Raw genomic sequence first — 13,284 nt, 5'->3', positions numbered from 1 at the left:
AAAAAATCACCACCGAGAAATTCGTTTGAGATCGTAGAAAAATTTTGAACAGAAAAGCAAATTTGAAAAATAAAATTCAAAATCACTACAGGAAAATATACAGAATAGAAAAGAATCCCTAGAAAATTACTACAAAAAAATATTACCTATTTGTATTTTGAAAACAGACTAAAAGTAGGTAACAGTGTGCTACTTGCACTATAAAAAAAATAATGAAAAAATAATTAGTCGTTTTATTATTTTAAAAATACAATGACCTCGCACAAACATAATTTTTTTTAAAAGTATTTACAAATTCTGATGTCACGAAATTTCCTTACTTTGACCATTCTTCATCTCAGCTGAATTCTTACCAGAATCATTGGCTGCCTCATTTATTTCCTTATTAGGCTGATGCTCAGTAACATCTTCGAAATTCCAGGGTTGCACTTTAGCCGAGCCAAAAATGATAAAAATACCATTGGCGAGAACACCATACAATGCTGTGTACAAGAATATTATCTTCCACAGTGACTCGTTGTCCTGGTTGGTTGAAATAGGTAAGTAATATAAATTTCAAATCGCTCATTAGTTAAATAATGGGTGACCAGAATGCCTGAATTATAATACGGATACGAGCAGGATATTACTTACATAGGTTGTGGTGAAATAATTCACCACCGAGGAAAATGCAAACGTCAGCAAGGAAGACGATGTCCCTGTAATTCCTTCTAGAATTCCTGCAAACGAAAAAATAATGATATCATTATATAGCTACTTTTATAAGTATAAATCATAGCCACAGAGAAAAAACAACAGGTACCTATCTTATTTAATAAACGTACCACAAAACTTGGGACTGAGATCCATAACAACCAATGGTGCTCCAAACATGATAAATGCTCTCATAACGTAGTTAGCCATCAAACAGAACACGATCAAGATCAAATTACATTTTGTAAATGCAATAATCACTAGTGGAATCGCAGCAACTATGCCACCTTTGAGTACACAAACATCAGAATGTCAGTTATTTGAAATCAAATAGTTCTCATAAAACGTTAGGTAGGCACATTTTGCTTTATTTGGCTACCTAGGTAAGTAATACAGGGTGCCCAGAAATGTCAAGTACCCCTAAGAAAGTTTTTCATTAAAAATATAGGTTGGCAACGTGAAATAGATGCATATGATTGGTGGAATGTTATCTCTCCAGTCCAACAACCACTCGTGTGCTATCATTATTATCATTCACTGTGACCAACCGAAGTATTTTAGTAGAAAACTTTTTTAGGGGTACTCGATATTTCTGGGCACCCTGTACATTTAATGTTAATACCTATTTACCTTTACCACTTACCTAGAAATGTGCAGCCTTTTCTTACAGCTGTGACACTCAGCAATTTTTTTCTAAGAATCATGTCACTTCCATAGGCTATTCCAATAGTAAAGATACTAAGGGCGATATTTGGCACACTTGTGATGACCCCAATCTATACAAAGTGCACAACAGATCAGTTAGTTTTTCCAAATTCGCTCGATTTTTTTCTCTGGATTCTTCAATTTTGCTCAACATACCTATCTTATTCTATATGTAAGTAAAGTACTACTTTTGAAAATGTTTTTCTTCACTTTAACTGGCACAACGTTTTTTGAACAGGACAAAATAGAATCGATAGAGTACCCCAAAATACACCACCAGTCAAAATATCAATTGGTGAAATTCATTTTTCAATTTTTGGCGAATTCTTAAAAATTTTCAATGAGAAAAAAATTAGAATTTTACCAAACTGATATAGAAAGCTGAAATCTAGTTAGCACCTTATTATTGAAGAAATATACACGAATAATGTAAGTAATAGAGTAATGAAATTTTTGGATAATTGGCGTTATTACCCTCAGGTACCTTAATTACATTTTTTGGTCAGACCCGTATTCATGACACAAAAAGTTATATGTGATGCGATCTGGGATTAAAGAAAATTTTGAGAAAATTAAAGTTCAAAGTTTTTCCTTCAAAATTTCAAAAAAAATTATTTTCTCGACTTCTACTGCACTAAATTGGCTGAAATTTTGATATGATACTTCAAAATTATAGACAATCAAATTTTAAAAATTGTGTCAACATTTGTTGACTATTTGTTGAATCATGTTGTGGGAAACACATTTTTTGTACAGAAAATTTGAAAAAAAAAACATTAAAATGCGTAAAAAATGAAAATTTTACAGAAACTCACGACTTTAAAAAGAAATAAGTGAAAAAAATTATAAAAAATTTTGTTTTCAGTGTAACCTGAAAATTGACATTTCTCAATATCTCAACTGTTTTTTGCTGTAGCACGAAATTTACTTTTCCGACTTTGGGTACCTATCCCAGATCGCATCACATATAAAATTGGTGTTTTTTTTTTGAAATTGCTAAAAAAAAAGGTGTGAGGGTAAATACGCCAATGCAAGAAAGTTACAGGTTTATGAGACAATTTTCAATGAATATGAAGAAAATCTCATTGGAAACTCAATCTTCCAATTAAATCACTGAGCAGTAACTTCTGCTTCGTGTTTTGGAGCCAGAAATGTGTTTAATGAAAAAAGTTGAAAAAAATTACAAAAATTTACAAAAAAAAAAAAACTAAATTAAAACGACGATGCACTTTCATTATTCAATTGTTGCAATTTTTTTGTCAACATGATTTTCAAGGTCCCACCCACACAACAATTGTCGACGTCGACATTTACATCAACTACGTTTTTTTTCAACATAATGATGGAAAAGTGATCAATTAATTGTTTAGTAGGAATCTTCTGTCCATACAAAAGTCAGGTACATGAAAATTTTTGAAATTTGCTCATCATTTCTGATACCTCGACATGCAATCTCGACATGTAGATGTAAAATTTGATGCTCAAAATTTACATCTACAACTATGTCAACCAATTTTTCAGAATTAAAATTTCTGTTTTAGTTTTTAAAAGTTCAGTAAACATTCAAAAATATGATCTTGTTCAATGAGGAAAACAAATTTTTTAGGGCATTGATGAAATTATTCACTTTCCCACAGTTTGTAGTTGTACTTGATATGATGTTGATATTGCGGATGTATTTGTTGATGTCAAATTTCACATCAACATTAACATCGACATGTCAACATGAAAATGGATTAGTTTAGTACCCTTAGATAAAGTATTGCACCATCTTTGATATAAGGAATTTCTGTTCAACTTTTTGATTATACAGAAATTTTAATCTGTACCTACTTCTTCGGAAGTGGACTTTGCATCGATGCTGTTTTCAGCACGAGCAATATATCATTTTTGGAAAAAAAATTAAAAATTTTTCAACTCAAATTTTGTATAACTTTACGAAGCAGGAGGTAGACATAAATTCTGATGTGAATGTTGATCCATCCACATCCGTCACTTTTGGATGCTCCATGTCGATGTGAATTTCGACCCTGTGTTGAGCCAATTGTCAACACAAATGCAGATCAACATCAATCAACAATTAGGTACATCGACAATTAGCTCGACACAGGGTCAAAATTCACATCGACATATGGGATGCAAAAGTGACGGATGTGGATGGGTCGACATTCACATCGAAATTAGCATGGTCACTTTGTACTGGCAAACACAAAATAGGTAGTTGTTGATTTGTCCGGAAAAATAGGTTTCTAATGAGTTTTTTTGCATAAGAAATGACATGGCATTGTTACCCTACCAGGTTGGGTAACACCACCAATATGTAGCCTACTTTGTGGAGAAATTGTTATTTCCAGACCCTGTGAGACCCCTCCCCCACTCATGGCCATGGAATGGTAGTTGACACATAGGACTACCACTTCCATCACTTACTTTGACCATGGGGTGTGGCAGGGAGGTATCAGAGCAATTTTCCAAACATGTGGCGTTAATACCCACAGGTACCTTGTATGGTTTGAAAGCTTGTGAAATGTGCTTTCCAGTCATCTATGTGTAACAACTTGTATTTAGCATAACTTGAACATCCTTTTTTTCAAATTAAAGTGAAACAGTTACATTATTCCGAAATAATATTAGGGGGTGAAAAATGTCAAAAATTGAGACATAATTTTTTTTTTTTTTGTACACCCTGTTTAAACGAACATATTGTGATGCAATTTGGTCAGGCTACTTTTTTCATCATTAGGAACAAAAGTAATCAGTGCTGCTTAATGGATACCCCATATCCTAACACGATTTTTGGGTGACTGGCGTTGTTACCCACCCTGATGGTAATACCCGCAGGAACCTTAGTAATAATAACAGAATAATTGAAAAAACAATTATTTCTACAAATTTGATTAATATTTCAGTCAATGTTTTTGACTGTGAAATCAGTCATTGTTGAAATTACTGGTTAAGTGGTTTATCAATGATTCATTAAAGATCACTGAGAAAAACCATAGGAATGCTGTGTAAATCACAGTTTTAATCAGTGGTTTTTGTCGAACCACGAGTACAATCGATAGTTATTTCTGGAAAATGGCTTTATGTAATGTTTGAGTAATACTTGAATGAAACAGTTACAAAAATGACTGATTCGAATTTAGAGAGTGACATTGGCAGGTGGTTTCAGAATGGTTTGAAACCATTATCAATCGACTCAAAAGGTTGAAAATAGGGTATAAACCAAATTCCACCATTCCTGGTCAATTTGGTAAAATTTTGTTTTTCCATTTTTGGGTCCAATTTGAATTTTTAAAAAATCTCCAAAAATTGAGGAATGAATTTCAGCAACTAAAATTGTGACTGGTTGTCTATCTTAGGGTTCACAGGAGTATCAACTCTACAAGCGCCGGGTTCAAAATTTGTTTCTCAGACCCAAAGTAAAATGAATAGGATTGGAATGACACCACTTCCTGAATTTTGAATATTTATTTCAATAACTATTATAGCCCATAGGTGGGCGATGTCGGAGAATTTTGACAAAATTCATCAGGGAGCTCTTCATTTTGAGTTAAAAGTTACTCGCAACAATTTTTAGCTTCGGAGGAGCCCGGAGAGCAAATGTAAGTCCTCAAAAAGAGAGAATTTTTGAAAAAGAAAAACGTGGGTTTTTCGCTCCAGCTGAAACTGATGAAATATTTTGGAACGCAGTGGTGCCACTTTTTTGGTTCGTGCTGATTTCAGAAAATCAAGAAAAATATAGCCCAAAAACTCATGAATTTTTTTGATTTTCTCAAATTACCGCTAATGACAAAAAAAGTTGGCACCACTGCGTTCAAAAATATTCTCCCTTTTCAGGAATGATAATTTTTCGATGAAAAAAATTTCAAAACACAAAATTTTTCTCAAAACGGCGAAAAAACGCCTTTTGAAAATACATACATCACCTTTTTTAGGGACCACATCTCCCCTCCAAGAGCAACCCCGGAGCTAAAATTATTTCCAGGTAGCTTTCAAAGCAAAACAAAGGTCTCCGCTGAATTTAGTCAAAATCTGCTGAATTTTTTTGAATTGGGGAGGGGGCACTCCAATGACCATGCTTACTTCATTTGAATTTAATCCATAAAATTGTTTGAGATATACAGGAAAATATGTGGTCACCGCAACCCACGTCCATGTAATTGAATTCACTGCAAAAATACTTATCAACAGTGGCACGCAAGTGATGATACCTTTCCAAGGAATATGGATCTAAAAAATAAGATAATCGGACTCGAAAAACCATTTCAATCTATGCACAGGTAATTGCGTTCATGAAAGTTGTAACATTGGAGCCTACCTTGGTCTTAGTATCCCCTTTCAGACTGTTTTCGATGTATTTTTTTTCTTCGATTGTGATTGTAGGGTGCAGAGCTGGCGAATCGCTAACAAGGAAATACCACAGTAGACCCCAAATGATCCCGAGCAGGCTAGTTAAATGAAAAATAAACGCCCAATGTAAATATTGTCCAATGTAACCAAACATGAAACTTCCCACTGTCAGGCCAATGTACGAACCAACTGTAGGTGCATTTGAAAAATAGGTACTTAAAATCAAGATGTATAAATATCGCTAAACTACATATATATATATTTGAAGGAAGGATTCGAATTTGATGAAGCAATCCATACGTACGTGCAAAACTAGCCCCAAACTTTCCTCGTTCATCAGGAGGACTCCAATTTCCCATGATGGAGAATAAACCAGCTGGTACGGACATAAACTGCAATTAATTGATAAGAAAGCATAAGTAGGTAAAGCTCACATAGTAAATTAGTAAGCAAAAGAGATGACAGATTTCTATTACTGATAAAACTCCTTGTATGGCTCGTATCCAGGCTACTGCCAGAGGCCCATATCCAGCTACTATCGGGATCAATGATGACATCGTAGATGAAATCACTTGAGCGAAACCAACGACTTTCTTGGATCCATATTTATGAGCTAGAATACCACCGAGCATAATTGAAATATAATTCAACCAGTAATATCCCGAAAGCACCATATTTTGTTCTGCTTCTGACCAATCGTAACCAGTTTTCTATAAAATGAAATTAGGTAAGTGTAAGGTCCTAAGTGATAAAAGTTCTATCGATCAACCGAGTAGGTACCTATTAATTTATTTTGTTACTTACTGGAGAGATGATTTCTGGTAATGCTCCATTGTAGTCTTCTTCCAAATGAGTCCTCTGTAGAAATGTCGTATTGGGACAAATAATAATATCTGGTTCTTTATGAGATGTGTTTTCAACTTCCAGCGGCTTCACCATAGACACAATCGCGATGCTAATATTCAATGTGACGAAAGTGTTGCACAAAAGTAAGAACAGCAATAACCACCTGAGCACATTGCGTTCTGAAAATCGGTTACAAATAGACAGAGATGCAATATTTAATTCGATGAAAAATTTTAATAATAAATGAAATAGGTCAGTCTACATACTCTGCATTTTTCACGTGTTTCGCGTTAGAATAATTTATACGTTGTGAAGAATACAGCTGATTTGCAGAAATCTGTCTACATTCACGTTTGGTAGACTACTGCGAAGTATGTAGTCTGTGATGGAAAGCGAATTTACCTACTTGTAGTTATCATTTCACATATTCGCGGTTCTTTTGAATTATCACCAGATTTAAAGGTTGTTTTAAAAGTCGTTGAAGTAATAAAACATCTAATCTGAAACCGGTACTGAAGTCTACGCCATAACCATTTAAATAAATTAATCGTGAACAGATAAATTATGTTTTGTTTAAATTTTTGTATTCCTATAGGTACACAAAAATATGTAGGTAGGTACTTACCTATCTGATTTTTAATTAAAATAATTTTTGTTTTTCGCTGATCCACGCAATAATTTTGGTGTAGATAATGTTTTTTTTTTTAATACCTACTTACTTTATTAATTATTCTTAATGTGGGTAGTGGGTAGGTAGAGGTACGTAGGTATCAAGAATATTTGCAACTCATACTGATACCAACTTCACCTGTGATGACCTATGATTGTAAAAACAATGTTCAATTATCATTTGCTAATTAAAACATACAAGAATCAATCCGAGGTATTTGCGAAACAAATTAACGAATAAATACTCGCATAAATATGTTTCTTATGAGTAATCTGCACGATAAGGGTCATTTAAAAAATAAATTGGAACGATAATATGGGGTTTTCGCTGCTGAAAAATAGAGAGGTGGAGCCTGAAAACGCAATTTTCAAAATTGCACGGTTTTTAGAACTTTTTATACGGATTAGTTCTAGGAATTTCCCGTCCCTTTGCACCAAATATAAGTTTACTTCAGTTGGCAACCCCTGCAATATGTTTTTTGTATAAATTTTGCACAAGAAATGGTTACGCAGGTGTCATTGAGTCGAAGAGGAGTTCGTTAATTACGTCCAATTGAACCAAAGTTCACGGAAACAGCCTGTTCAATAGGGTGTACAGTATTTCGAAACTCCTCTTCCCCATTTTGAGTTAAAATGAAATGGCGTAGAACTATAAAATGGGTTAAAATTACGCGAGAAATTCAAATATGTATTTCAACAAAAGTGTTTCTTGAGAATTTTCAAAGAATTTGACCCGAAATGTGGGCCAAGATTTTTGGGATTTTGAAAAAGGTTCATATACTTAACCTATAAAAATATAGGTTAAAATTTTGTTTAAAAAAAATTAAAAATTCACCTCAAAATTTGTTTAGCTCTTCTGAAGAATTTTAAGCCCAAAATTGAGTTGTGATTTTCAGTAGATTTGGAAAAAATGTCATGTGAACTATCAAAATGGGCTAAAACTTCAGCAGAAAACCAAAAATTTTTATCAAACTTTTTTTGAGCTGTTTTTAAAAGTTTTGAGCTCAAACTCGAGCCATAATTTTCCGGATTTGTAAAAAACTCATGTGAAACCTATCAAAACAGTATGTTGAAATTTTTGGAGGAAATCAAAATTTTCTATCAATCAATATACTTTCTTTGGAGCACTTATTGTTGAAGAATTTTGAGTGCAATAGATTCATTATTTTTTAGGTTTTTGAAGTGACCTATCAAAGTACATAGGTAGGTACATGGATTAATATTTTGATAGAAAATTAAATACGTATTTATAACAAACATTTGTTGAGCCCCTTGAAGAATTTTGAGCTCAAAGTGGCGCTATGATTTTCAGTAGGTGTTTTTGAAAAAATGTTCATGCCACAAATCAAAATGGGTTAAAACTTCAGCAAAAAAATCAATTTCCATCAAACTTTTTTGAGCCATTTTGAAGAATTTTGAACCCAAAATTCAGTTATAATTTTCAGAATGGGTTACCTACAGTTTCGACATAAGAATAAAAATTTTCCAATAAATTTTTTTGTTCAGTTTTGAAAAATTGCAACCCTATTTCAGCTGGTTTTTTTAAATGTTTGAATATTTTTTAATAAGATTTTGAAGCATTTTGAATACTTACTTAATTGATTTTATCGTATGATTCCAAACTATGTAGGTACTTTGATAAGCCGCATATCCCTTCTATAAAATAAGCTTCCAAAAATCAGCCGAATCTTAAAGCTGCAATTTTTCAAAATTTTTTGAAAAAGATTCGATTAAAATTTTGGATTTTCTGCCGAAATTTTAACATATTATTTTGAAGTCGTACATATGATACCTTCACTTACCTATTACGAAATTCATAATGACCAATCTCGGGCTCAAAATTCTCCAGAAGTAGGTACTCGAAAAATGTTTTCGTTGAAAGTTTGAGTGAATTGCAAAATTTGAAACCATTTCGATGGATCGCTTAGCACATTTTCGAAAATTACAAAAATCACGACTCAATTTTTGTATTATAGCGCCTTCTGGAGAGATTCCAGTATGCTGGATAAGAAGTAATTTCTGCTGGAGGCTCCAGATCGTCTGGAAAATGATCGCCATCGATTCTGGGGGTCGAATTTAGTATTCAAACCAAATTTAAGATTTTAATCCAGCGGTTTATCATCTTTATGAAAACCTTGTCAGTAATTTGACTATTTCAGACATTTTCAAAAATTCTATGAAATTCGAGAAATCAAACTTCAGCAGCTGATAATTTGGTTCTCAGGGTTGGAAGATACTCATGTATGAATTTTCAGTGAGCCAAATTTCATTTAAATCGGGAGTGAATGACGAGTTTACGAGGTTTTCTTGTAAGTCAAATGTGTATTTGAAAGAGTCGTAAATTTTTACCGAATTTTCGTGGAAAAAAAAAGTCAGATAAGTAGGAACAATGTATTGCTTTTGTGTCGATAACTGGGAAAAGTAGAGAGATAGTATTTTTTTTCTGTGAAATGCTTTTCAAACTACAATTTAAAAAAAAAAAAAAGTAAATTCTCCAAATTATAGGTAGTTAATACCTACCTAATTATCTACCTACTGCTGAAAATCCAAAACAAAAATTTTCAAAAATTAATCGGTACCAGAGTATATTTTCAAAAACGAAATCACGGCACGGTTAGCTATATCTAGATACTTAAACATAAATTAGGTAGGTATTTGGAGAATTGAAACAATTCTGATATTACGAGATTTCTTCATTTTTATCCTTCTTCATCTCAATAGAAGTCTTACCAGGGTGGTTGGTCACTTCAACTTCATCTTTCTTCTCACACGGAAGTTCAGGATTATCTTCGAAATTCCAAGATTGCACTTCTGCTGAGCCAAAACATATAAAAATTCCGGTGGTAAGCACACTATAAATTGCTGTGTACAAAAATACAGTCTTCCATAACGACTCCGTGTCCTGATTGATTGAAATATACAAAAGGTTTCAAATTACTCACTCAGTATTTAGATTGTAATCTATGTACCTCCCTTTACAATACATTAATCTACTAGAATTCGAACTCGTATCATAGTAGATAGGTAGGTAGGTACCCAAATTATGAGGATAATACTCACGTAGATTGTAGTGATATAATTCACCATTGCAGAAAATGCAAACGTTAGCAAGGAAGACGATGTTCCGGAAATTCCTTCCAAAATTCCTGAAAGTAAAACACGATGATCAAACTACGATTTTTTTCTTTTTGAAAATGATCCCTATTTGAGAACCCATATCTCTCCTCCTCAGACACCTCTAGAGCTAGCATTTTTTCTGAGTAACTTTAAACTCAAAATAAAAGTCTCCACTGTTCAAATTCCTCTAGCATTTTTTTTTCACGATCCACCCTATTTTAAGCTATCTACGGATATACAAGAGTATAGGTAAGGTACCACGTACCACAAAACTTCGGACTCAGGTCCATAACAATCAATGGAGCTCCAAACATGCCGGGTGTTCCAATAACAAAGTTGAGCATTAAACAGGATATTATCAAGTCCAAATTGCATTTTGTCAATGCAATAATCACTAATGGAATTGCAGAAATGATACCACCTTTGAAAACATTAATCCCATTAAAAAGTACATCTACTCGTACTTTACCTACCAGGTACAAAGGCACTCAAGTATGTGCTGTGAAACTAGGTACCTACCAGAAAACGCGCTAGTTTTTCTAACAGCTGTCATACTCAGCAGTTTTTTTCTAACAACTATATCACTGCAGTAGGCAATTCCAACAGTCAATACACTTTTCACGATATTTGGCGCGCTTGTGAGAATTCCAATCTACACGACAGGTACACGCAACAAAATAATAGTAAATCAAGGTACATATTATAGGTCATTCCATCTTGTTTTTGGTACAAATCGCAGAACGAAACGAAGAAATCCTCTCTCTTCGAGTGTTTCTAAATAAAGAAAATTTTGCAAAGGATTGATTTCAATGGATCTGAAGGACCCAGCGCAAAAACTCCAATTGACCAAAGAACCTGGCTTCCTAAATTAATTTCTAGTACTTACAATGAATTTGCAAACATACTTCATTGGAACTTAGTCCGTAAAATGTTTTAAGGTATATGGGAAAATATGTGGTAATTGCTACCCATGTCCATGTAGCTGAATGCACCCCCAATATGCTTATCATTAGAGGCACACTGGTAAAAATATCTTTCCAAGGAATACGGATCTATATAAAATCAGATAATTGATGCAAAAAATAATTTAAATATTCATCATGGAAGGTGAAATGCACCTCTCATAAGATAGTATCGAACATTCCCAAGACCAGCAGTATTGATTGCCTACCTTTGTCTTCCTAGTAATCTCCTTCAAGCTGTTCTCTATATATTTTTGTTCTTCTATTGTAATTGAGGGATGCCGAGCTGGTGAATCGCTAACAAGAAAATACCAAAACACACCCCAGATAATTCCAAGCAGACTGGTTAAATGAAAAATGTACGTCCAATATAAATATTGTCCTATGAATCCGAATAAAAAACTGCCTATCGTCAGGCCAATGTACGAACCCACTACATTTGAAAAAAAATACTAGAATCAGTGAAGAGAAATCGTACTTTTTTTTAGAACGGTTTGTAAATAAACTGACGTGCATAACTAGCCCCAAATCTGGCTCGTTCATCAGGTGGACTCCAATTCCCCACTAAAGAATACATACCAGCTGGTACAGACATGAACTGCAACAAACCAATTAATAAGGAATAAATCAACTGTTTGCACCAGAGGATTTTTTTATTAATTATTTTCTATTACCGATAAAACCCCTTGAATGGCTCTTATCCAGGTTACAGTCTGAGGGCCATATTCAGCTGTCCATGGAATCAATGATGACATCGCAGATGAAATCACTTGTGCGAAACCAACGACTTTCTTCGACCCGTATTTATGAGCTAGAACGCCACCGAGCATAATTGAAATATAATTCAATCGGTAATATCCCGAAAGCACCGTATTTTGTTCAGTTTCAGACCAATCGTATCCAGTTTCCTGCATAATGTGAACTCATGATAGGTTTATGCAAGTTCTTCAAATATTTATTTGTCAATTACATACGAGGCCTCACGTCGTGGGGAGGGGGGAGTGAGATTAAATTTTCCAAACTGGAGGTGAGCACTCCCTCTCCACAGCTGTTCAGCACACCTATGGGCCTACTCATTTGTACTCACTTGGGAGGTGCTTGCTGGTGATGTCCCATTATAGCCTTCTCCAGAATAAGTCTGTTGTAAAAATGTTGAATTAGGACAAATTATAGCATTCTGTCCTTCACTAAATGAGTCCAGTGGTTTCACCATAGACACAATAGCTATGCTAATGTTCATTGTGACGAACGTGTTACACACGAGCAAAAATAGTAATAACCATCTGATCACAATACGTACTGAAAATAAATAAGAATGGTTGCGATACACTTGAATCAATCAAAAATAGGTAGGTAAATGTGTACGCTATAGGTAGGTATGTACTATACATTTACACACATACTCTGCATTTTTCTATTGTTTCACCTACCTAACGCATTGCACTTCTGTTTTTATGTAAAAATAACGAACTTTCACGTAAGTGACTGTGGTGACAAAATGCAGAAGTTATATTCCTTCCTTCTACTAAACAGCAAACGATAACAAAGTAAACGTAAGTACATAAAAGTACACCTAGATAAAGTAGGTACCTACGCAAGAAAACGATAAATTTAGAAATTAAAAAAAAAATACTCACCTTCAGCAATTATTAGATAAATATTTAATTTACGGCTTGATTTTGCTTTAATACGAATAATTTTCAAAATTGTATTTTTAGCCTGATTTTTTTTAGACAAAAAAAAAAAAAAAATAGAGTGAACGGTCCATCATGATTCTATGAGTGAGGCTGGAATCACTCACAAAATTCGTTTTGGGTCCCGGAGAAGTCCATTTTCAACTCCCTACCTCTTTACAGTTGAAAAAAGGAGAGTTTTAATTCCTTTTAAAACGGGTTTTGTTTTTTTTGCCATTGCTGAAATCCTCACACCGAATACTATC

At 33.8% G+C, this 13,284-nt stretch overlaps 2 protein-coding genes across 3 annotated transcripts; both read right to left on the bottom strand.

The window, feature by feature from the left end:
- Positions 1–213: 213 nt before the first annotated feature.
- Positions 214–7,131, bottom strand: LOC135834425 (sodium-dependent phosphate transport protein 3-like). Its single transcript, XM_065348297.1, has 10 exons — positions 6,864–7,131; positions 6,556–6,776; positions 6,228–6,461; positions 6,056–6,143; positions 5,720–5,940; positions 5,485–5,631; positions 1,337–1,469; positions 825–980; positions 634–719; positions 214–522 (listed from the first exon to the last, which is right to left on the bottom strand). The coding sequence occupies exons 1-10, from the start codon at positions 6,868–6,870 to the stop codon at positions 304–306; spliced, it is 1,512 nt and encodes a 503-aa protein (XP_065204369.1). The 5' UTR covers positions 6,871–7,131; the 3' UTR covers positions 214–303.
- Positions 7,132–9,834: 2,703 nt separating this feature from the next.
- On the bottom strand, positions 9,835–12,968 carry LOC135834429 (sialin-like). 2 transcript variants are annotated; one of them, XM_065348301.1, is made up of 10 exons: positions 12,749–12,968; positions 12,433–12,644; positions 12,020–12,253; positions 11,856–11,943; positions 11,555–11,778; positions 11,289–11,435; positions 10,903–11,035; positions 10,649–10,804; positions 10,327–10,412; positions 9,835–10,168 (listed from the first exon to the last, which is right to left on the bottom strand). In XM_065348301.1, exons 1-10 carry the CDS (start codon positions 12,753–12,755, stop codon positions 9,947–9,949), a joined length of 1,509 nt encoding a protein of 502 aa, XP_065204373.1. In that variant the 5' UTR covers positions 12,756–12,968; the 3' UTR covers positions 9,835–9,946. The 2 variants fall into 2 exon arrangements, with proteins under 2 accessions (XP_065204373.1, XP_065204374.1); XM_065348302.1 differs by having other exon boundaries at positions 12,776–12,956.
- Between the last annotated feature and the right edge of the window lie 316 nt (positions 12,969–13,284).

The sequence above is a fragment of the Planococcus citri genome, chromosome 2 (genome assembly GCF_950023065.1).
Source record: "Planococcus citri chromosome 2, ihPlaCitr1.1, whole genome shotgun sequence".
In the NCBI taxonomy this organism is placed as follows: Eukaryota; Metazoa; Arthropoda; class Insecta; order Hemiptera; family Pseudococcidae; genus Planococcus; species Planococcus citri.
The sequence above is the reverse complement of the archived record's forward strand: the minus strand, read 5'-3'. Positions and strand labels throughout refer to the sequence as shown.